The sequence below is a fragment of the Zootoca vivipara genome, chromosome 7 (genome assembly GCF_965207765.1).
Source record: "Zootoca vivipara chromosome 7, rZooViv2.hap1.1, whole genome shotgun sequence".
NCBI lineage: Eukaryota > Metazoa > Chordata > Lepidosauria > Squamata > Lacertidae > Zootoca > Zootoca vivipara.
The window spans coordinates 24,690,971-24,716,800 of record NC_142590.1 but is presented as its reverse complement, the minus strand read 5'-3'; the positions used below and the strand labels follow the sequence as shown (position 1 = coordinate 24,716,800).

The window sequence follows — 25,830 nt, the reverse complement described above, 5'->3', positions numbered from 1 at the left end:
AAAACTCTAGGTGTGGTTTTTTTTGTGATATCGTATAGTCCATTTAGCTCACTGGAAGGACAGATCGTGAAGCTGAGGCTCCAATACTTTGGCCACCTCATGAGAAGAGAAGAATCCTTGGAAAAGACCCTGATGTTGGGAAAGATTGAGGGCACTAGGAGAAGGGGACGACAGAGGACGAGATGGTTGGACAGTGTTCTCGAAGCTTGACCAAACTGCGGGAGGCAGTGCAAGGCAGGAGTGCCTGGCGTGCTATGGTCCATGGGGTCATGAAGAGTCGGACATGACTAAACGACTAAACAACAACAACATAGTCCATTTAAGGCTTGTTTTTTAAAGAGAGCTGTAGTTAGGAATCTCAGCAGACTGTAAAACCACATTTTTTGGGGTGGAGAGAGAGGTACTGCTTTCAGACTGCACACTTTAAGCAAGAGCAAAGCAGGCTGTCAGTTGCTATAGTTGCCTAGCAAGACTTAAACATACCCGCATCTTCTCCAGTCAAGGAAGAGCTTCATAACAGTGCTAATTGAAGAGATTCCAACTGAGATATAGTCAATTCATGCTGAGGAAAGGCTGTAATTTGTATGCCTGTCTTTTGTGCAACTCTGCATAGCCACCTGTTTTCTCTTGCAGTGGGAGAAACAGGAACTGGAGGCAGAAGAAATCATCCTGCTAGGTCAGCGGCAGAAACGGGAGCTTAGCCACCCTCTCCCAACTAACTCGCCTGTCCATTTTTGATCTTGAGAGTAAAGCAGGAAGATCAGTATGGGAGCAGGCAGGCAGTCCTTCCACTGGCTTTGGTCCAAATTATTTAGTGCTTTAAATGTTAAAACCAACACTTGAAAAGCACTGGTGACCAGTGGCAATGATGTTATGTGATCTGACCTCTTGGCAGCCATCAGAGTCCACAGCACCTCCATCTTACCTGGATTAATGTCAGTTTGTTTGCCCACATCCATCCTAAAACTGTTACTAGGTGCCACTTTCTAAAGCCTCCTCTCCTTGGGATTTTTTAGGTGAAACAGTGAGATGGAGACGGGTCTCTATACAGCACAGCATATAGATGACACTGCAGCCCAAACATCAGAAGGACTTCTCCCATGTGTTTCAGGCACGTGTTAAAAAGCACGGCACCCCATGCGGTTTTTGAGCTACTTTTATGTAAAATCGGCGCAAACAGCACTGCCGACAACGGCTGCCATACTTTCCCGGACGTTTACCCAATTTGCCACCCCCCCCCCCAAGCACGTCCAGGAAATCCGGGCGCGTGGCAACCCCGCGGCGGGGTGCTCGGAGGCGCATCTCCCACGTGGGCGCACGTCCGGAGGGGGGGGGACGAGGCGAGCCGAACAGCGTCTCTCTCGCGCGCGTGGAATAACAGCTCGAGGGCTCCTTTTGTCTCAGCCCCCCCCCCCCTTCACTAGCCGCGAGCCGCCACCTCCCATTGTTCCACACCCCCACCCCTCGCTTCCTCCTCCTCCCTCCCTCTCCCTCACTTCCCCCTCCCCTTCTGCGCTGCCCTCCTCGCGCAGCAGTCAGCGGTTCTGCCAGCCGCGCCGCCATTGGTGGACGCTCCCCATGATGCGCCAAAGGAGCGGGGGGGGCGGAGCCTCGAGCCGGAGAAGCGCCGGTTGAAGCCGGTGCGCGAGCCGCCTTTCTCTCCTCCTCGCTTTGAAAAACATCATCCTCTCCCCTCCCCGAGGAGCTGCTCTATCTTTCTTCGGAGGTGCTGTGGAGAAAGAAGAGGAGGACGACGACGAGGACGGCCAGGCTCCCAGCCTGGCTGGTTGGCGGAGGAGGAGCAGGAGGCGGCGGCGAGGCGAGCTTCAGGTGAGCGAGGCTGGGAGGGCGCGAGAAAGAACCTGTCAAGGCTCACCTGACCGGGCTGGGGGGGGGGGAAGGTGGCGGTTGGGACCTGCGGCGGGCAGTTGGGACCTACGTTCCCCTCAGGTGGGACGTTGGCGGAGGACGCCCCTCACCGTCTCCGTCCACCTCCTGAGGGGCTCGAGGATTTGATGGGCTGCTTACTCCAGCTCAGGTGATCGGTTTATTTCCTTTCTGGTTTCCCCCCACCCCATCTCCTCTAAGCTGTTGCTCACTGGAAACTCAGAGGAAACGAGTGCCTCTGGGCATGTGCTGAGCCACGGGTGCCAATTTGAATAAAATACTGGGGTGGGAGGGAGGACAGCTCAGCCCCGCCCCGCATAATCGATCACATGACGTGGTGCACACATTTGAATGGGAATAACCCCTTTTAAAAATGCCCCCCTCGAATGTGTGTGTGTGTGTGTATGTATATGTATGTGTGTATATGTATATGTATATGTATATATTGGGGGGAGCAAAGGGACCTCGGCCCTTAGGAGTTGGCTCCTACCTGCTGAGCAGCTGTCCTTCACAGGCTGGGTTAGTTGGTCTCAACTGAGGCCCACCAAGTCTTGTGCTGAAGACTGAAACACTGAAAAGTGAAAACTTTTTTTTAAAAAAAATGTGTGGGGTATTTGTTTGTATTATTGTTTTTATTATGTATTTTGTGTGTTTTTATCCTATATTTTTACACTGTGAACTGTCCTGAGATCTTCGGACGAATACAGAATTAAAAAATAAATAAATAATGGTGGGAGGTTTTATAGGGACTGCTTTATAACAGTGGATCTGATGATATTTCATTTCACATTATATATAGTCTGTGGAAGCTTAGGTGGGTTTGTTAGTGTTTAAGGTGCCACAAACACTTTCCACTTGTTGGAGCCATAAGGAGGGCTTTCTAGGAGAAAAGGTTTGACGCGTTTCTGCTTTCTTTATAGGCATGAGGCTGGCGGTCTTAGGGTAAAGACAGACAAGTGTGGGAAGTGTGGTTTTCTGTGCCTGAAAACAAATACCTCTGAACATAGGAAAATGTGTGTTGAAACCACTTAGACAACACTTTATGAATGTCTTCACTTTTACAGATCAACCTCTATTGCCCATTGTGGCAAACTTCCATTTTCTTTAAAAGCACTGTGCACTGGCATATTTCAAATGGGCTTATAACAAATAGTAGTTTGTCTGGTGCATGCAGTGTCTTTTGTTTTTGTTTTGTAGCTGTGTGATTTGTGCTTGTACTGTATTGTGGTGACCATTGGCTATAAACAAAATTTATTGAATTGAGTTGAAATAGTAGTTCATCTTATACTTTACCAGCTAGTTTACTGTGACCCAGCCAGGACTCTGCAATCTCCAGTGAAGTTCTTTGAGCAAGAAATATTCTCTGTTGCTCTTGGGACATTCGGTTTGGTTACCTGTATAGGTTGAAGGTCAAAGGCATCATTAAGCGGCTTTTCCTCTACAATCTTTGAACTTTTCTGGAGTTCGTTGGGAAAGAGTTTACCATGTGTTCCCTGCTTTTAAAATATGCCTTTAGGCGGTGTCTGTGACTTGGTGTTGAATAGCTGCACATGTGTGCCGATACATAACTAGCTCTTGAAATCTTTGGGTTGGAGCAGGCCAATTGGTGGTGTTCTCAGACACTGCTTCTCAGTGGGCACAGTATGGGCACTGGCATGTCCTGCACCACACTATCTGGTTTCAATGTATTAAGCAACACTTATGCTTCCTGCTATGTTGGAAGTGTCAGGAACAGAAAGTACAGACAAGAGTTAGTTGCTGTCTCTCCAAGTAGAAGGCACGCCTGCCAGGTTATTTAATCATTCTTTTCAAAAGTTGAATTGCAATCCCAGAAAGAAACCTTTTTGTAAATTTCTGAATCAATCATTTGGGTACTGTTTAGTACTCACAAAATAATGAAATTTCACTTAAATTATGTGTTTGTATCCAATGACACCATAATCTTCTATTACTTGTTTTTCTGTCATGAATCCAGATTTCATGTGAATAAAACTGCTAAATGAGGCACCCATGAACTGCAAAGGAATCTGAATCCAGGGCCAAAACTAAGTTTGGTGACCGGATATTCAAAATGAACTGACCCTTGATTTAATGTGTAGAATAAGATGTCTCTTGTTAGCTAAAGAAGCGAGGCTGATAGAGCTGGGTAACTAGGGCTTTCTTCCAAAGAAGCATGTTTAAAATGTTCTTTATCCCGCCTTTCCAAAAAATGTGCTCAAGCATCTTACAATTGAAACATCTTAACCAATTACACCAATGTATTTCAAATCAACAAAACAAAAAAGAACCAGTAGCAGTAACAAAACAATTACGTTATTAAGTAACAACAGTTCAGGAAAATAAAAGTATTTTACTGAAGATAATTAATGTCTCTCTACTTTCAGATCACTGAGCTGATAGTAGATGAAAGATTGCTTGTGCCCTTGTATTCCCAGCCCTGGCCCTTATTACGAAATATCATAATATGCTTCTCAGTTGTAGAATAAAACATTATTGTGTGCTTCAAATCTTTTTTTGTGTGAATAGATCCCAAATTGTTTCCAAACCAAACAAGCATATTTGAATTGTAAAATTCACAAGTCAGTTAGCTGCTTGCTTACAAAGAACGCTGTTTTTAAAAGGCTAGCCTGTAACTTGAAATAATGTGACATTAATTGCTAATTTGGAAAGATCTGTTCCCAAAGTGAACAGGGGTTATTAGAGTGCAATTGCTATGCTCTTTCACAAAACCATGCTAAAAACACTTGTGCCATCTCAGTGTCTTTCCTATCTGACACAATTGCAGGGTAATGTATCTGCTTTCCGAAAAGCTGAATTCTTCTGCATTTTATCATGCTTGATATGCATCTACAAAGCAAAACACAGCTGTTACAGCTAATCATAGAGATCACTAGTCAAGTCAAAAGTGTTATTTAAATCTGTCAGAAGGTAAAAAGGAGTAAACTGACAATCTCATCCAATAATTGAGTAGAAGTCTCTGGGCATGTTTTATAATATGAGGATATGCACATCATATATGTATTAAGAAGGAATTAATGTATATAAAAGCTAAATTGCTGAGTTGGTTAAGCATGAATCTTCCCTTCTTGTTATCTGTATCAGAAAACTTCTAAATGTCTGCCACAGGTATAGAGTTGCTTCTACTGTGAAGGTGGTAAATATATAGCATGGAAGAATCACATCATCATCATTATCTGGCTATTTTACTAAATGCATCCAGAGCAACATGCAACACAACCATAAATCATACAGTATAATCATACAAATACAGTTAACACTAAAAAATAATAGTAAGCATCACTGAACTTAGTATGACTTATGAGTAAATATGTACAGCATTGTGCTGCACTACATTTCAGTGACAAATCTGTTGATCTTATTTCCTTCTAACCTATCATATTAAAACATTTTTAAAAAACCAGCATGTTAGTACACAAGTTTCAAGAGTGACTGTTTTTCTTATAAGACACTGGGCTGCTTAATTGAAATTGAGCCTCTGGTCATATTAAAACATGGTTGTGATGTAACATGTTTAAGACCATATTTTAATTTTGATTACCATTATAAAATATGTAATGCTTTAAGGGTAGAACATAGGCTCTCTGAACTGCCTTCTCAGTGTTTTCCTGTTTTCAGTGCTTTAGTTTTGCAAAGTAAGGCTTGTGTGTTGTATGTTGATGACATACCTCCTATTATGTTAGTGTAGTATCTCAAGTCTGGAAAATACATTCTTGTGACATTATGCCAACCCAATTATTGTCAAAGCACTTATTTTGTAGGTGTAGCAAGCCCTAGATTGACACTTTTGTCTTCTGTAGACAAAAATAAATAATCTCTGGAATATGTATTTCATAATATATATCTGAACTGAAACTTACTAGGGAGGGCTGTGCAAAGTTTAAACTAAGCTGACATATTTGGGGATCTTTGTCCAGTGGTCATACTGATAGAAAAAGTGACAGTTAAGGGGCAGGGAGAAACTGATCTTCAAGATGCAGAGTAAACATTAAATGTCTTGTTTAAATATTACTTACTGTGACCTTAACTCGAGTTGAGCAAAACTCTTAAGAATGTGCCTGTTTTGTGCCTGCAAGTTCAGAACAATAACTTTACCAATGGGCTGTTAAATGTTATCTCTCTTGCAAAAGATAGAATCTTGTGGGGGGGAAGACTTAAACTGCAGACTGATGAAATAGTATGGAATTTTTTCTTTAGCAATAACTCATTGTTGCACCAGTCTTTTGTATAAGCACTTCTGTAAATTGTTTTATGGAAGTTTTAATATGGGGTAAACTATAACTTGAAGGAATACTCATGAAATACTCAGTTTATGCAACTGTTCTTTAATAAGATAACATGTAAATCAATGTTCTGCAAATGTTGGCTTGGCTTACTAGCCAGCCTCTACGTGTCCTTGCTACCAACTTCTTCCCTGTCCCAAAGTCCTCTGAAATATGGAGGCGGGGCAGTGAGTGTTTACACTCATTTGTGCTGAGGTATGGAAATATTAATGTTTACTTCCTGGGTACGTGTGTGTTAACAAGATTTTCACAGGCATGTGCTGAGCTGAAATTTATTTTAACTAGCAGCCAATAATTATGAACAAATTTGGTAACTGTTAATTTAGACTAGTCTCACCATTCAGTGGAAGATGTGTCATTAGTATTTATGTAGAAGGAATTTTAGCAAGTGTATTAAATAATTTCCCCTGTATGTATTTATTGAAGGATGGGAGCTCAATCATCTAATGCATCTGGTTGCCCTTCTTATAATAATGCTGGAGGTTGTATTTGCACAGTTGTTTCCAGCAGTCCCACAGAGTGGGATTTCATTACCTTGGATAGCTCCTTGCCTCTTGTCTTGACTAGCAGAGGTAGAATAAATTGTGTGGAACAAAAAAGCACATGCATATCTGATTCGTTTGCCCAATGTATAATTCCACGATACTATTCACATTTTGGCCCAAGTTTTTCCATGGCACACAATCCAGACTTCTAAAAATAAAAGTTGCAAAGAGTAAACTCTCTGCTTTTCTCTCTAAAAATATTCCTTGGCTAAAAGTTTGAAGAGGTACTAAGACAGGGCACGTCCAGCAAACACAGAAACAATCTGGACGTGGACCAAGTTGGAGAGGGTTGATATATAAGATTGTTTTCAGAAAACTACTTAGAACATGAGTTAAGGGTGCATCATAAAATCTTATACCAGTCCCAAAAAGACTGGAGAAGCAGTAGAAACAATAGAAATTTTGGCTTTAAAGCTGGACAACCAGTGGTGAGAAATAGTGGTCATAGTGTGCAACAGTTCAACAAAAACAGTTTTCAAATTTTATTTATAATTCAAATAAAGTGCATTTCACTTTCTACTTGAAAAATTTTCAGGAATTTTGCAAAAGTATGCAACATGCTAATGTGAAAGCTGTTGAATAGCTTCTAAATAAACTAACAACCTTGCCTTATATTTCAGACTGCTGAAAACCTCTTAACAAATACCATACATTTGTGTGTTTATAGTTACTGGTTTGATTTGGGTAGTGGGTGAACTATGAGAAGATTTGTCAGTACTCTGGCTAAGCACCTGTTCTTTGAATTTGCCAAGAGAATTTGAACAATTGATCCTGTATGGAGAAACGAGATTATTCATACTCATGGTTAGAACAGTATAAAAAAAATCAATTATCATTGTGTTTTTAATGGTTCTTGCAATAAGGATTAGAAGCGGTGCTGCATGCTTCTGACACAATCTGGAGGTACGTATATAGAACATGGCTGTAAATGTATGTTAAGTAAACAATTAGGTTTCTGATTTGTAGCTTGAATTGCAGTATATTCAGTTCAATAGTAAAGCATGTGCTTTATGACTGAGGCTTTTCAGTAGAACCCAGGTTTCCAAAACTGAGCACCACCTACTCTCAGCTCCACTTTAAAAATAAGAATAAGCACTGGTACTAGTTTCAGAACAAGGTTAAGAGGTTCTGTTCAGCCCTGGAAGCCTAGGTTCAATACTCACCACCAGTTAGTAGTGGCCACTCTGGTTGTTGATATTACTTGATATAAAGCTGCTTTCTGCATCCATTTCTCTGTGGAGTTGAATAATAATAATAATAATAATAATAATAATAATAATAATAATAATAATTTATTATTTATACCCCGCCCATCTGGCCAGGTTCCCCCAGCCACTCTGGGCGGCTTCCAACAAAATATTAAAATACAGAAATCCATCAAACATTAAAAGCTTCCCTAAACAGGGCTGCCTTAAGATGCCTTCTAAAGGTTTGGTAATTGTTGTTCTCTTTGACCTCTGGTGGGAGGGCATTCCACAGGGTGGGTGCCACTACCAAGAAGGCCCTCTGCCTGGTTCCCTGTAACTTGGCTTTTCGTAGCGAGGGAACCGCCAGAAGGCCCCCGGCGCTGGACCTCAGTGTCTGGGTAGAATGATGGGGGTGGAGACGCTCCTTCAGGTGTACTGGACTGAGGCCATTTAGGGCTTTAAAGCTCAGCACCAACACTTTGAATTGTGCTCGGAAACGTACTGGGAGCCAATGTAGGTCTTTCAGGACCGGTTGTTATGTGGTCTCGGCAGCCGCTCCCAGTCACCAGTCTAGCTGAATTGTATGCTGCTTTGGGTATTCGTATAGAAAAGCAGTTTAAAGGTTTAATAAATCTCTTCCCAGGTGAAGGAAATTACAAGGATTCTAAGCAACTGTGCTTTTCTTCCTGTTAAGATGGGTAAAGATTAATGCCAGAAGAATCAACATATAGATAACAGTGGGAAAATATCTATAAAAGTGAAGGAATTCCAGCTTATTCCCCATTGCTGAATACTTGTCCATATAACAATATATATTCTATATCTGAAATAAATCTTCTACCTGCATCCCAACATAATTTGTAACCCGAGCACAGGGCCAATTAAAGGGCTATTTGGAGTAGTTCAGCTTCATTGAACCTGATAAATTTGTCTTGAAGGGAAATTGCAGCCTTCAGTATCAGTTCTGAATGTAGTAATTTTATGTTGGAACAGTATTTGCTACACCATATTGAAACAGCTTTACTTTGTGCTGTGTATTAGGGCTAGACTGAACCTTCTTGCATGGACTATGGTTCTGATGAAAATCCCAATGGACTACTGATGTGTATTTAACTGTACAAATCTGATCAGTTGATTGGGGCCTTCAACCCCACCCCTTCAGCCCAGCATTCTCTTTACCTTTACAGCAGGTGTGGGTGGTTTGGCTAAAATGACCTTGCAGGGCAAATGGGCACCAGGGGTTCCCCACCACCATCTTATGGCATTACTAATTTATCTTAAGTAATTAATGAGAAAGAATCCAGTGGTCTGTTGATGGACTGAAATCTACTTTTACTTCTGTCTCTCCATAGTATATATTCAGATCCAAATCTTTATTGATTGCTAAATTCTGTTGTTGAAAGGCTCTGTTGTGTCAAGTTTTCTTCTTCTTCTGGTTATATCCTGTTGCAACATTCAGAATATTTATAAATGTTATGGATGCCGTTGCTCTTGCTTTTCTTGTTCTGTTTGTAGAATACAAATTCCAGGTCTGAAAAAAAAAAAGTACTTAGGTGTGCAGTTTGTTTTATCCATTAAGCCGATTCTGGAAGGCACATTTTCTGCATAAAGGTTCTTTGCTAATAATGTGGATAAGCAGCTCCTAGAATAAGTATCTTTACAATATAGGAGATGTAGAAGGTATCTAATAATTAAGTTAGTCATTCCTACCAAAACCCTTCCACAATGTTTGCCTCAAAATTGGAAAATCCAATCAAATACAAATGCCTTCAGTAACATACTAAAAACAATGTTCTTCTAATAATGGAGGTATTCTTATGTCCGTTACAGGAAATGGCAGTGTAAGTCCTAGCACACATTCAGATTCCATCCAGGACTGACTGACTGTTGTAATCTGATACTATAAAATCCAGGTGTCATGTAGATATATATCTGTCATCAAGTTCTTACCTTTTGTAACTGACCTGGTATTTCAAGTTTCATACGGGATCAGTTAATTCAGCTTGAATTGAGGTCCAAGTGAAATGTTTTTAGTATTTGTCACAACTGATCACCATTTTTTATCTGATGGGTATAGTAAGCAAGCTCTATTGCACATGGAATTTGCTATGCCAGGCACTTTCCAATTATTATTCCTTATCCTCCTAATACCACTACTACAATTTTTCTGTGGCAAGATAACAAACAGTGTGAAACATGGGCTGTCTGAAGGGAATGTAGAACTGTGATTAAGTTTATTTGTGTGTGAGTATGCTGGTTAAACAATGAAGCTTCTGCATACAGAAGCCTTGGGGCTCTTACAGCATTGGTAGATTATAGCCTTTGGATAGATGTGCCAGCACCTGTAATGATTTAGGGGGGCAGACAACTGTAATCTCCAACCATGCTGAAATTTTGCATTGGCGTTCCTCTGCAGTCACCTAGAAATGTAGAAAATCAAAAGTCTAGGAAAGCTTCCTCAATCATAGAATTATGATCACTGCACAATAATCTCAGCTGAGAGCAGAAGGTAGATTGGAGTCACTGATAGATGTCTAAGTCACTTTTGTTTTACATGCCTGCTGAACACTTTTTTATTTCAGCAAGCCTACTAAGACCTATATTTTTAGTTATTTAGTTATTTATAGTTGTTTTAAAATGTTTGACTGGCTTTTTCTGCTTTTTGATAATTATTTTATATATAGCCTATAACAGTTTTGCTGATTTTTACCCATGTTTTATGGATGCTTTTTTATTATGTACACTACTTAGACAGCCATCTGTTGAATCAGTTTATACATTTTTTTCTAAATAAAAATAAAATACATAAGCTAGTATAAAGATATTTAAAATGGCAAATGTAAAAATATTGTTTTGTGGCTGTCCTCATCTCTGAACCTTTAATTGATGGTTAAACATTTGTGAATATACTGGTTGCCTTTGGTCAGATCCTTGTGTGGATCATTAGACAAGTTATGTGTTAGAATCTCTGATTCATGACAACACAGATATAGATATAGATATAGATAGATATATTTGTACCTATATAAGCTGGCTATGTAGGTGTTTAGTTTATGGAGTTCAGTAAATAATTGGCTATGCCCTCTAACTCACCACATCACATCTGGCCTGCTGTGGCCACTACACTTTGCACTAAATTTAGTGAACCTGAGTTTAGTGAACCTTCAGAGTTCAATTGAATGTCAACACTCAAATGAAAAGAAAAAAAGTAGATTCTGCAACTCTTAAATTTTCCCGGCCCTAGTCTTTCGGCATCCATCCATAGTGATGGCAACTTAGTCTTTGAGTATTACCGTATTTCCTATAGAATTATTTATTGTTATCTGCGATTGTTGCTGTCATATTATCATGGAGGAGCCAAATGGTGTTCACAAATTTATCTGGGCAGCCAATTTTCAGAAGGACAGTCCACAGGACATTACAATTTACAGTGTCGAAAACCGATGTGTGAATCCAGAATTGGGCTCCACAGTCACTTACAGACTCATTGTTGAAATCATGTTTATGGAAGACAATCTTAATCAGCTACGAGTGATCGCCAAAGAAGAAGAGAATTATTTATATCTGCTAATAGCAAGAGGCTTAACATTCTTCCAGTTCCCATATTCATTCTGGTGTCACTTTCCCCCTTTTTAGTCACTACATTGTGTGCTTTGTAACTCTGTTGAGTAGCCATAATCTTAGAGCTTGAGGGGGACCTCAACAAATATCTAATCCAACCCCTGCAGTTAGTGTACTGTTGTTTTCAAATGGGCCAAGATTTGTCCAGAAAGTCACCATGAACTTATTTCTGTACATAGTGATTTACCTATATCTTGGATACAGGGTTGTTGTATTTTGTTAAGTATAGATATGAAACAAATGTATATGGTTTTTAGATGTCCAGTATCATGAAATCTCACCAATGGAAAACATCCCTCTATATTTCCAGTATTTACAATGTTAACTTTCTTGGAATTACATTAAGTTTCAGGGGGGGGGGGGCTTCTTGCTAGTGTTTTGTAATGTACCTTATTCTGAAGCAGGACAATTCCTTCACTCCAGAAATGCATAAATGTTATGCATAAAGCTTGCCACTAGGCGGTGCCTTAGGTTTAATTATTTTTCAGCAAATGTAGGAACTGACACTTTAGATATACTGTATTATAATTAGGAGATTTGTGGTTATTTGCCTACTATTAAAATATGTTCTGTGACTCTGTATTGTAAATTTGCAGTAACTAATTCAGCAATGTCTCTGTAGGAACTGTCAAGCTCTAGAAGAGATTTTGACTGACTGGCCTTTAAAAGGTAAGAATATATCTGCTTTTAAAACTTCTGTTGTCTTAGCACAGTGGTTCTCCAAGGTGTGGCAGGAGAGGATGGCCACTGTGAACTGTGGCGGGAAGATTCAAGGACAATCAATTATTTCAGTATAGTATAACATCAAAATAATTATTTTTATTAGCAGAATATGGATAGATGTCTTTTCAAAATGAGAGCAAGAACACTAAAGGATACAGAGGACAATCTTAGTTGTGTTCCAGAATCGCGTTTAGAACAGAGTGCTGGAGAAAACTTGTTTATAATTATTTTTTTGGGAATGATTCATGTTCTTATACTTTCTGGATGCCCCATGATCATATTATAAAGTGGTTGTGTTCTATGTTATAAATCAAGCACTGCCAGGAGTTGTTTCATTTTGTTTTCCAGTAAAAAATAAAAAATAGGTGTAGGGGAAACAAATTTGTATTCTGAAAGTGTGGCCCAGAGAAAAAACTTGAGAACCACTGCTTTAGCAAAATCTAAAGCTTGTTTATCTTTTGAAGACTAACTTAAAAATGGGAGTGGAATATATATTTAGAAATAAAATTAACTGTTCTAGCATTAGGATGAAAACTAAAATCATTATACAATGAATGAAGGTTCTTTAATATTTGAGCAAATGGTAAATACTAGTCTGATTAACTGGTTGTCTTAATTGAAAAATGCAAATTAGGGATCAGAATTAATATGTAAATGATGAAGATAATGTACCCTTTAAAACCCTTAAAACACAATTATTTATAAAGTTTGCTGCAAGCAACCTTATGGCAAATTTCCTAAAGATGGTAAGCTACTGTTAGACTGAAAATTCTGTACTGTGTGGCAGAAACAATTATCCAGGTTATTTTTGATTTGATCTTCCTAGAACAGAAAGCCACATGTCAGTATTTGTTCACTGTATTGATGGTAGCAAAACCAGATGTACTTGCACAACACTACTGATTTCTGTAATGGGTATAAAAATATGGCCAAGATGTTCTGACCTTGTGATATGTGTTATTGATGGAGATCCAGGCATTGTGTTATTGATGGAGATCCAGCCATAAATCAGCTAATGGTTGCCAAAGCATTTTAAATAAAGCTGGGTGAGATGTTGGCTGCTTTTTAAAAAATAGTGAAGCTGTTGAATACTCAAGAGCAGGCATGTCAAACCTGCGGCCCTCCAGATGTTTTGGCCTACAACTCCCATGATCCCTAGCTAGCAAGACCAGTGGTTGGGGAAGATGGGAATTGTAGTCCAAAACATCTGGAGGGCCGCAGGTTTGACATGCCTGCTCAAGAGAATGAGCATCATATCTCAACTGCAGAGTTGCAAATTTAGAGAGCTTAGAAAGTAAGATCTTAATTACACTATATAGGAAAACAAATATTCCCAGAAGTATTAATTGCTCCTTTTAGTTGCCTTAAGGATTTCAAGAGATTGAAATATATAAGTGCACCCTTTATGGTTATTTCATTAACAGAATGTACCGGTAGTTTCATGCTCTAATGCCCTCAAGTCAGGGCTTAAGGAAGGATGAATAGGAAGGTGTGTCCTTACTTTATACTGTCAGGAAATGGTTTGATGGTAAGAACAATGGTTGCAAAGCTGCTGATGTAAATAGACTAGAGAAAATGTTTGAAGAGAAGTCCAATTCAGGGGTCGGCAACCTAAAGCCACAAGTGGCCCACAGGGGTTGTTTAACTGGCCCATGAGCCACCCCTGAACCGAGCCCTCCGCTCGGCGAGTCTCCGCGCGCTACGCTAAACAGCGCGGCGCTGGAAATTGGGGGGGGGGGCATGATCCAGGCCACAGATGGATCTCTGCTGGAGTGAACTGGCCCAGGCGAGATAAACTTTGCTGACCCCTGGTCTAATTTTTTATCAATCAGAAGCGATTCTAAGTACAATGAGGGTCCCCAAAACACAATTCAACCACTGACAAATCCCAGTTCCATTTAAAAGTGAATATAAATTCTCATTTAAACAAAATACCCTTACAGTGGTGCCTTGACTTACGAATTTAATCCGTTCCGAAGGCACCTTCATAAGTCGATAAATTCAACAGTCGAAAAACGCCATTGGAAGCAACCCTATCTAAGTCGAAGCAACCCTATCTAAAAATTCGTGAGTCGAAAAATCCCTATCTAAAACCGCCATGGTTTTTTCCGGATGTCGAGACATTCGTAAGCGCGTGGCCATTACCCCCATTCGTAAGTCAAAAAATCGGTTGTCGAGTCGTTCGTAAGTCGAGGTACCACTGTACATGTATAAGTTATGGTTACCCTATTGTATGTATCAACATCCTGATAATGGAGCACTGGTTAAAATCTATTTAAACAAATTGCAAACGTGAGCCAGAGGAACAGCTGAGCTGACAGGCGACTCCCCATTAACAAGGGGGTTTCATTCCGAATCCCAACGTAAGTTGGTGAAATTAGGTAAAATGGGGAGTTGCCTTTCAGCTGTATATTGTAATTTGAACTTTTTATGGGCATGCTTGTAATGTATTTGCAAACACCACTGTCTATAGTGCTTCTGGAAATTTAGGCTTGCAGCATAACCTTATGTTGGATGTGATTGAATCTTGGTCACTGATTATCTATTCAGCTCTGTTTTTGCCCCCCCCCCTTGTTGCTTAGCACCTCTCCCTCTCACAAAACAATAGGCTAATGATAATCCAAGGCTTCTGGTCACAAAATGCATATGCCTCTCTTTCGAGAGACAGTATGAGGCAGCTGAGAGATTAATAAGTTTCTGCTTTATTTAACTACCTAGAAGCTATTCAAAGTGGTGAGGGGGGGGGTACCTACCATGAACAGAAGTTTATATAGAGCTCAATTTACTTGAATTCCAAGTGTTCATAGAAGAAAAAATATAAGCTTGAACTTAACTAGATTCTTATTGATGTTTCCAAGAATCCAATTACATTTACTTATGAAATTTCTATGCTGCATTTCCTTGTTAGCATCCAACAAATGCTTACAGCAATATAAAATGCACAATGCAATAAGAATAGTAAAATAAAAATAACAAAAGAGCATATTTTATTCACTTGCTTAAAAAGCATTTTTACCCTGCTCTTCAGTTGAAAAAGGTGCCAGCACTACTTGCAATGATCAGAAATGCTGCAGTCCTTGCCTCAGGCTTATAATATAAGTGACGGAGCACAAATGGAAAAGGGATTGGTATGCACTAGTTCTTAATTAATAACTTCAGTGGGTAGTAATTCAGTGGTCTTAGAGGCTAACAGTACAATCCTATACATGTCTCTACTCAGACGTTTGTTCCGTTGAGTTCAGTGGAGCATACTGCCAGATAAAGAGGTGCAGATTTGAAACCTAAGGATTCCATAAAAAAAACCTCAGTAGAACTAAGCTGGGATCATCTTGGGTGCTGTAAAGCCTAATTTTAGCACATATTGATAATTGAGTTAGACTTCTTTGAAAAGCTTTTATGGCTTTCATGAGCTAAAACCTATTTGGGGGATCTGAGCAACATAATACAATAATGTAATTATTCAGTGTGTTAAGATAATACTCTGGAACTGAACAAAACCAGAAGGTTGACATTTTTTGGACCAAAATGTTCAAGAGGACATTATTTTATATGCTAAGTTTGATCTTGAAGCAAGGATGTTTCTCTAGGAAAAGTAAAGGTACATGGGGACTCACTGGAGGTGTAGGTTTTTCGCCAACAAGCTCCATGTGATCTCTGACTGTTTCTGTGCTATAATACAACAGTATGGATGTTGTTGAATAATAGTAATTTCTCTCCAGCTTCTTCCTTGATTCATTCCAGCACACAAGAAGGACTTACAGCTTCAGGAAACATCCAGGAAACTAGCAGTAGTATGGAAAAGTGAGACTACTAATAATCCTAAGAATAAATACATTTTGATCCACGGCCTCCTAACTAAGTCTGTCAGAATTTATGTATGTTTTAGAATATCTTTTAGACAAGGGGGGGAAGTCCCAGCCACCCCACAAGTCAAAATCTATTTTTCTGTTTGCAGTGGAGACTGGCGTCTCAGCAAGGAATAAACAAGAAATGGTGGTATTTCAAAGTCATTTAATATAACACAATTGACAATACAGGTCAGTTTGGAAATCTGGAAGATGAGTATGATTGTTAAGCTAATACTATGCTTCTTAAGGATAGTTGCTTGTAACTGCCCAATTTGAATGGTACTGCATTTATTCATTGTGTTACTAAAGAATTTCATGGAAACATGCATATAGAAATGGATGGCGTACTAAGAAACTCTTTGCCCCACATTATTGAAATAATAGGTGATATTATTTAGCCACTTTGTGTAATATATACAGCTTCAATTTGAATCTTTGTTTTTGTCCCAGGATGAAGACGATTGTGAAGATGGCTTGCCTAAGGAATTTTAAAAGGTGCAGACCACCTGATTGAAGATGGTGGTTCTGTGTCTTATCCCATTTGATAAGTAAAGTAAGTGGAATGATCATATCCAGTATTTAAGTTGCATGGTTACAGCAGAGATCTTCTAATAAAGCCAGAATTAAGGGATTCAGAAATAATTGTAAACACATTTATTTAGCAAAGATAAAGGTTTATGCCATATATAACAGATGATCAGTAAACAAAAGCAATAGCAGTTCTTCAGAACTCCAACACCAGAAGTTTCAACAAGGAAGTGGACAGTGGCAATATGGTAATTTGAGTGCTCTTCTACACTATATAGGCTTATGCTGCATGGCTTCTCACTTCCCTTTGGGGGTAGCTGCTTCATTTCTGCAGTAGAGATAAGTTTGGAAGGACCATCTAAGTGGAAACTGGTGTTGTGAAGAAGCATAGGTGTGCTATTCAAATTGGGGTCTTGGAAGTTCCCTTTCAATGCAGGTTAGAGTAACACAAAAGGTGTGGGTGCAATTTGCATACAGTATTTGCTTTTCTATTGCTTACATTTTTGTTATATCTGTATAATTATATATAGATTTAATATCAAAGAGGTTTACATATACGCACACACACACACACTAAAAACCATGTAAAGATTTAAAATCTGAGATTATCCACCAAACTGTTACAGAATGATGCTTTCTTGATGTCCTGCATAAGCTTGTGGTATACAAAAGTGTTCAGATGACATTTAAAGTAAAAGTTGTAACATAACATTTGACAGCACTGGGCTAAAGGCTTGGTTTTCCCACCATTGCTGTCAGATGGGCCTTGGTAACTCAGGATGACCAACGATGCTTCTGCAGATGATCTCAGTGACAGAGCTGAGATACAATGGTTCAGGCAGTCCCTAAGGTAACCCAGACCTAAGTTGTTCAGGGCTTTTTAAATTTATACAAGGAACTTGATAGTAGATGGGTAATCATTGCAAATGCATTAGCAATATGTTGGCCATGTGCTCCCATCAACAGTATGGTGGACACTTTCTGCACCACCTGCAGCTTCTAGACCAGGCCTAAGGGCAGCCCCCACATAGAGCAAATTGCAGTAATTCAGGTTACCAATGCATGGACTACATGTGTTCAGCTTAACTTGGATCAAAATCTTTAGTGTCTGCTGAATGCTATTGTTGGTATGTTGTGCAATGTACATACTGCATGACTAGAAGAATAGCAACCGTAAGAACAATATTTGTTATGTTTGAAGTCTTAACAAATGTTTTGATATTTTCATTAATTAAATAAAATTGTACCTGTATTCTCAGCTAAGAATTTATCACTTGTTTTTCATTTCCAGTTACCACTGTTCCATAAGCAAGTCATGATTACGTTAACTGAACTCAGATGTTTAGCAGATGCCCAATCATCATACCACATCCTGAAACCATGGTGGGATGTCTTCTGCTATTACCTCACCATGATAATGCTGCTTGTTGCTGTCCTTGCTGGAGCTCTCCAACTCACTCAAACTAGATTGTTATGTTGTCTTCCTTGCAAGCTTGAGTTTGACAATCATTGTGCAGTGCCTTGGGATCTGGTGAAAAACAACCTTAATGTATCCTCCAGCTCTGCAGCGCCAATAGTGCTCCCTCTTAGAATCCAGAATTACCTTCATCGACAGCAGTATTCTTACATTGATGCTGTGTGTTACGAGAGAGAGCTTCACTGGTTTGCCAAATTTTTCCCATACTTAGTGCTTCTTCATACTTTCATTTTTGCTGCTTGCAGTAATTTTTGGCTTTACTATCCCAGCACAAGTTCAAGGCTGGAACACTTTGTAGCCATACTACACAAATGTTTTGATTCTCCCTGGACAACACGTGCCCTGTCGGAAACAGTTGCTGAACAGTCTGTGAGGCCTCAGCCATTCTCCAAATCTAAGACCTTTCTTTCCTCTCCAAGCAACATAGCTGAATTGGAGAGCAAACGGCAGTCTGTCTCCTACTCACAGACAGGGCTGGAAACAGCTGGAAGAGAGAGCTCTTCAAATGTTCTAGACAGAAAAGAAGGGGAGCAAGCAAAATCAATATTTGAAAAAGTCAAAAGATTCAGGCTGCATGTTGAACAGAAGGATATCATCTATCGTGTGTATCTAAAACAGATTGTGATCAAGGTCATTGTATTTATATTAATAATGATTTATGTTCCCTATTATTTAACCTTTATTACACTAGAAATTGACTGTGTGGCTGATATTCAAGTCTTTACTGGCTACAAGAGATACCAGTGTGTTTATTCACTGGCAGAAATTTTTAAAGTGCTAGCTTCATTTTATGTTATCGTGGTGATCTTGTATGGCCTGACGTGCACTTACAGTTTGTTATGGATGCTGAGAAGTTCACTCAAACAATATTCTTTTGAGAAGCTGAGGGAGCAAAGTAATTACAGTGATATTCCTGATGTAAAAAATGACTTTGCCTTCATTCTTCACCTAGCAGACCAGTATGATCCTCTGTATTCAAAACGGTTCTCAATATTCCTCTCTGAGGTGAGTGAAAACAAGTTGAAGCAGATCAGTCTAAATAACGAGTGGTCTTTAGAGAGATTGAAAAGCAAACTGGTACGAAATTCCCAGGAGAAGATGGAACTTCACCTTTTTATGCTTAGTGGTCTTCCAGATGACATCTTTGAACTCACTGAGATAGAAGTTCTAACCCTAGAACTTATTCCTGAGGTTAAGCTTCCTGCATCTGTAAACCAGCTACCCAATCTCAAGGAATTGAACATTTATCATTCATCATTAACTGTGGAATTTCCAGCACTGCACTTCTTAGAAGAGAATCTAAAAATCCTGCGTCTAAAGTTGGCTGATATGGGAAAGATTCCACGTTGGATCTTCTATCTAAGAAACTTGCAGGAATTGTATTTGACTGGATGTTATATGCTAGAAAACCAGAATGGCCTCTACAACGAGGGCTTTCAGGATCTTGTGAATCTGAAAACAATTCACTTAAAGAATAGCCTTTCCCGCATACCTCAGGTGGTTACAGACCAGTTGCCTTCACTACAAAAATTATCTATTGACAACGAGGGGAAAAAACTTCTAGTGTTGACCAACTTGAAGAAATTGCTTAACCTGAGAACTTTGGAATTGATCAGCTGTGACTTGGAGCGCATTCCACATTCTATCTTTAGCCTGAACTATTTGCATGAAATAGACTTAAAAGACAATAATATACGAACAGTAGAAGAAATCATTAGTTTTCAACACCTTGAGAACCTTTCTTGCCTGAAATTGTGGCACAACACCATCTCTTACATCCCAGTGCAGATTGGAGCTTTAGCAAACCTGGAGCAGCTCTATTTAAATCATAACAACATAAAAAAAATTCCACCACAACTTTTCCTTTGCCTAAAGCTACATTATTTGGACCTTAGTTATAACAAGCTAACATCCATTCCGCATGAAATCCAGTATTTAACGAACCTACAGTACCTAGCTGTGACAAAGAATCACGTAAGTAGAAGCAAACTATTGGCGGAATTCAGCATTGCACTCTTGCAATCATTCTGTTTGTGCAAGCAATCCAGCTTGCCAGATGGAACAGTACCCCTTCCTGTCCCCCTGCACTGTCCTGGGAATTCCCATTCCCCACCCCTGCTCCAAGCTGATCTTGGAAAGTGCGTGGCTGGTAGGAGGAAGCCCCATTGCACAAGCAGAAGTCCTTGTGCAGGGCTTCTGCTGCTAGGACTGGTTAGGTGAATCCCACCCTTTTGCTTTAATGTGAATGAAAAATAAAAGCAAAGGAAAAAACGTTAATCAAGATCAAAGGCATGGTAGAAGCCCAGTCCTACAAAAAAAGGTTCCCAACCTTTTTTAATCCCATGGGCAAATTTGCCAACCAGAAAACATGTGGGTACCACACACCTCAACCAAGCACACATCTTAACCAGTTATATTCACTGCAATAAAATGCTTTCCTAGTAGTAGTAGTACTGCTGCAGGCAGTGAGCTAAAAACCTGTTCTATGTTCATGCTCTGGAAAGAAAATCCAATTTTCAGTACTTGAGTGGGGAAGTATTTTATCTTTATTACAAGTTCTTGTATCTGTAGACTAGGAAATCCTATCTAGTCAAAACCATTTTCCCGACTTCTTATTTTAGCTAGAACAGTAGCATACAGCATTCACAAAGCTAGCTTACTTCAATCTCTTCATACATCCTTGGTTTTAAACCTATTTGTCTCCTCCCCTGCCCCATTAGCCTGCTTCAAATGCAAGTGTTAAGCAGGGAGGTCAACATCTAACTTTTGATGTGCCGCCATGAAGGATTGTTTCACTGGCCTTATAGCAAATTGCTCAGATTACTAATTGGTTGCTTATCATTCTTTTGTTTATTTGAAAATTAGGCATAAAACAGGTCATGTGAATCAGCCACGGATTTCCACAATGAAATAGGCATTTTCTCAACCATCTACATTTATAAAAGAATATTGCCAAGGGGTGGGGGAGGATACACAGAGACAGCCCTCACTGTATGCATGTATCATAGGCACTAGATCAGCATGATTTAGGAATACATAAATTAACTGATTTTGTTTGTTTGATTGATTGTGTGTAAATTAATGACCTTACAATATTATGTCTTTTTTATTTTTTTCTCTTTAGATTGAGGCACTTCCAAATGAATTATTTCAGTGCAGAAAGCTACAATATCTCCTACTGGGACATAACAGCCTGATGCATTTGTCCCCTAAAGTTGGGGAACTCTCCAACCTTGTTCAGCTGGAGCTTAAAGGAAACTACCTGGAGTTGCTGCCTGCCGAACTGGAAGAATGTAACTCTTTGAAACGGAGCTGCTTAATTGTAGAAGAACACTTGCTAAAAACTCTCCCCCTTAGGGTAACAGAGCATATGCAAATGTGCTTGGACAAAGTCTGAGCTTGAGATTCTCTGCAGAGCAACAAATTCCTCTTGAGAGTTTTAAATTATAGCTCTAAAGGAAGTATAGCTAGCAAGAAGGGAAATGCAAGGGGGTTGTTGATTTTACTGCAGCTCTGTGCATTGACCCAAGTTTCTGCTGATAAAAAACCCACACACACATTTAAATCTTAATCAAACAAAAATAAATATTAGGCAAGTATATGTATACATATATACCATGAATAATTTGAAACTGGAATTAAAGAGTGAAAGTTAAGTGGATAGCGTAATCGTGGTTTTGAGTGACTGGGAAAGGTGACTATATAGTTTGTCTGAGTCTAGTAAGGGTCGTTTTCCCATAACATTTTATTGTGTAGTTTTCAACAAATGACTGTAAAGACCAACAAACATAGGGTGATATCCAATTGTTTTATCCTTCTTGCAAAGTGGACTTCTATATTTGCAAACAGGACGTACCATTTCTCCCACTTTGCAGCTCCTCATGTGCCCTCAAAATCTGCTTTGGAGGGTTGGAGGATCCTCCACAGCAGATTGGATGTGGACTGCAAGAGGAGGGGAGGGAGAAGTGTAATCGAATGCAGCAATAGACAACTCTGGATCTCACCCATAGCTTTTCACATTCGCCATGATTGGGTGTTGGTGACAGTGGGAGGGTCTTTGTGAAGACTATCCTATATAAAACACCACTCTTTTTTTATACTGGGGAAATGATTTCAAAGTTGAGTTTTACAACAGGAGATGATACTTTTGTTTATAAATAACTAAGAAATTTCTGAAGAATTGTTCCTTAACACAAGCTTAATACTAATCATTAAAACACCAGTGTTCTCCCTATTTGCTTGTAACTTGACATACATATTTGAAATCTCCTCCCAGTAGTGCATCAGAACTCCAATTAGGGAGATGTAAGAAAATACCAAAAGACGGTGGGGGTGGCACTGTGGGGCCTGCAGCGCACCCGAGCCATGTGTCTCTCCTGAGAGTGACGAGGTGGCTTGGGTGCCTGCAGGCCCCGTGGTGCGGCGCCCAGTGCGCCCGCCCCCTGCCCCTCCTGGCTACGTCTCTGAGTTGGATATCATCTTCTGCTTGTGCATAGTGGAATACAACTGGACCTGATTTAAAAATGAAACCTTGGACAACTATGCAAATAGTTCTAACACAATATTTGTCACCCGTTTTGTGTTATGATTAATGTGTGTGTTTACATACACAAGGACAGTTTTCTAGTGCTTGTCTCTAATCCTGAGGCAAGCAGTAGAACCTTAATATATCACGTAGATGGTCATTTTCAATATCTGGCTATTTATTTATTTTTTAGTCTTTTGGTACTTTCTTACATCTCCCCAATTGGAGTTCTGATGCACTACTGGGAGGAGATTTCAAATATGTATGTCAAGTTACAAGCAAATAAGGGGAACACAGCTGTTTTAAGCTTTACAGATAACGTAGAGTCTTTTTTACTCCCCAAAAAATCCAAATCTAATCTTAAAAATGTTTGGGTAACATCGATTTATCCCTTATTCATACATAAAGAATGGTATGTTACAGCAGTTTTCCAAACCTACAAGAGAAAGATGTACAACTATCGTAGGTTGGATTCAGAATAGACTGGCTGAAATCAATAAGACTTAAATTAGTCAGAACAAGACTAATTGAAGTCTGATTTCAGTATTCTAAGCCTGACTGCGGTGGTGGAGCTTTCTGATATTCAACCTGATCTCACAAAATCAGCATAAGGAATGCTACATTACGTGGCAGAATAAGGTACATTTTCTCTGAATGCATGCTAACAAGTTTACACCATAAACAGGGGAGGCAAAAAAATATCATGATGATGATGTCTCAACAGCATTGAAGTAGATACCATACCCAAATGGTGTGATTTGTTGTGTCCTCAGCGGCCCTCCAGGTGGCAGAGTGCCTAAATGTGCCCTCCCAAAAAACTGACCCAGGGCAACGGCCCCCTCCAGCTATGCCCCTGCATGACTGGCTCCAGCTGCATTTGGGTAAGGCATCTACTTCAATGCTGCTGAGACGTCATCTTCATTTTTCCTCCTCCCCTGTTTATGGTGTGAACTAGTTAGCATGCATTCAGAGAAAACGTATCTTATTCTGCCATGTAATGTAGCATTCCATATGCTGATTTTGCGAGATCAGGTTGAATGATATCAGAAAAGTGCTTTTGTAACTATTTTATATTGACTAATTTTTTTACTTTGCTCCTTTTTAAAAATAGCTTACTTTATCTTGCCACAAAACTAAGTTAATCTCTCCAGTAGTATCTTACCATGTTGACATCAGTCCATCACAATAATTACATTCCAAAGACCTTTTTAAATAGCTCTCAGGGAACAAAAAAGATAAGCTTTGTGTTTTTCATGGACCTGATACAGGTCTGATAGAGGTCCAATTCTCCCGGGTTGTTTTCCCCCCAAGGTGCGATTTATTAATAATTTGGGGTACTTTTCACATCTGCATGCCAAGAAACATGCTTCACGTTTGGTTTCTAATACAAATTAAGTTTTGTTACATAATGGAACACAAATATGCTTAATGCTTAGGTCTACATTGGGCAAGGGAAGTCTAGATGTTTCAGAATCTACCCAGATGGGGCTCTTTCCTGTCATGTAAAAGATACAAACCTTGGAACAACATTGCAATTGAGAGAGTGGCTGCTGTTGAGGAATTTGTACTAGGAAAAGATTGTGGACATAATTAGCTTTTTGGCTTTCATGTTACCTCTTTCACCCATCTCAAAATCAGCTACCGTGAACTCATTTTTGCCTCTGTCGTCTTTCCAGCTCTGTTCTGGTCCTACTCAGCTTCTGACTTGTGCTTGCCAACAGTCATCTCACAAATAGATGCCATTAATGTTGGTGTACGGTGGCACTGGAATGGTTTAAATCACTGTGGCCAGAACTCTGTTCTGAAACTTTAAAAGTCTTGACATTGTTGTGTATATATTATAACTGTGTTAAGAGTTATAAAACATTCACAAAACGTTAAGACTTAAAGTTTCAGAAATTGATAGACACCTTTGTTTATTTTTTAAAGGAAGTTGGTTTATTTTTTTTGTTCAAAAAGCAGGTCTTTAAAGTGGAAACAAACAAAAAACCAACTGGGCATTGCTGAGAACACACTTGCAGAGATTACTGGCACTCTTCATTTTAACTATATCATGTGTTGGTCCACCTTTTTAGTAGTGCATGAACTTGGGATTGGCCTTGATTTCTTGAACATTCCTTCCACTCAGATTATTTTATCATCCAACACGGGTAACTGATGTGGTTCCCTCCAGCTGCTTGTGACTACCACTCCCATCATCACTGACAATTAAGCTGGCTGCGGCTGGAGGGTCTTTTGTGCTGTATTTCTATGAGACCAGTGAGACTAGGAAAGGGCTATTAAAGAAAGCATGGATAACATTGACTCGGAAAGGTGAAGATTTCTTTAAAAGGCTATGGCCGTAACACACAGGTATGAGGGCGTGATCATTCGCCTAAATACAGACTAACTCAGAATTAAATAATACAAGCATAAGAATTTAAAATAAGACATTAATCAAATGGACTTTTTAATCTTTTTGCAAAAGATTTTTCACAAAGAGCAAGAAATCTAAAGGCTGGTAATTCTGGCCTTACTGCATGCCACAGTGTGCCTTTTGTTTCCTTTCTGTATTCTGACCTCACACTTCAGATGACAGAGCTGAACTGTGAGTATTTTTGAAAAACTTTTGTTTCCCATCTTCATACTTAATATATTGCATTGAAGAGAATTTCAGCAAGCTAAATCACCTTCCTAATTATAGGACAAGCTATGTTAACCACAACCCATATTTGTATATAGCATTTATTTTATACACAATGGCTTTTCAGTTTGTTTCACTGTAATGCTGCTGGGGGTAGAGAGGGAATGTTTAAATATGGTCTTGCATATACTGGCAATTTCTGTTGAAAAAAAATATTTGAATAAAATTCTATTACCGGTAAGTTGTCTATGCTCAATCCTGTATTTGTGTCATCTTAATTTCTTCTTCATTAAAAATGGGTCAGGATTTAGTGACGCCTGGAAGCTAGCATTAAAAACTGAGCCCCACTTAACCCAAAGGCAGTCATTTTTCTTTTGTTCCCTTTAATTTAAATGGAAGGAAATTATGCATATGTATTAACTCACCTATAAGATGTACGGTAAGTGCTGGCTTAGAAAGCCACTTATCTAGTATGAACGAATTAAAGGATCTGTCCTTCCAGTGAGCACTCAGGGCTGATTTCCTTAAGAATGGACAGGTTTGATCTTCTTGCAGTCCATGGGAC

The 25,830-nt window shown here is 39.4% G+C and overlaps 1 protein-coding gene across 3 annotated transcripts; it reads left to right on the top strand.

Annotated features, from left to right (window-relative positions):
* The first annotated feature begins 1,613 nt into the window (after positions 1-1,613).
* LRRC8B (leucine rich repeat containing 8 VRAC subunit B) lies at positions 1,614-25,506 on the top strand. 3 transcript variants are annotated; one of them, XM_035123004.3, is made up of 6 exons: positions 1,614-1,830; positions 12,164-12,210; positions 16,220-16,301; positions 16,563-16,665; positions 17,932-20,091; positions 21,242-25,506. In XM_035123004.3, the coding sequence occupies exons 5-6, from the start codon at positions 17,956-17,958 to the stop codon at positions 21,512-21,514; spliced, it is 2,409 nt and encodes an 802-aa protein (XP_034978895.1). In that variant the 5' UTR covers positions 1,614-1,830; positions 12,164-12,210; positions 16,220-16,301; positions 16,563-16,665; positions 17,932-17,955; the 3' UTR covers positions 21,515-25,506. The 3 variants fall into 3 exon arrangements, with proteins under 3 accessions (XP_034978895.1, XP_034978894.1, XP_088529958.1); XM_035123003.3 differs by lacking the exon at positions 16,220-16,301; XM_088673832.1 differs by lacking the exons at positions 1,614-1,830; positions 12,164-12,210 and adding an exon at positions 15,984-16,065.
* Positions 25,507-25,830: the final 324 nt, after the last annotated feature.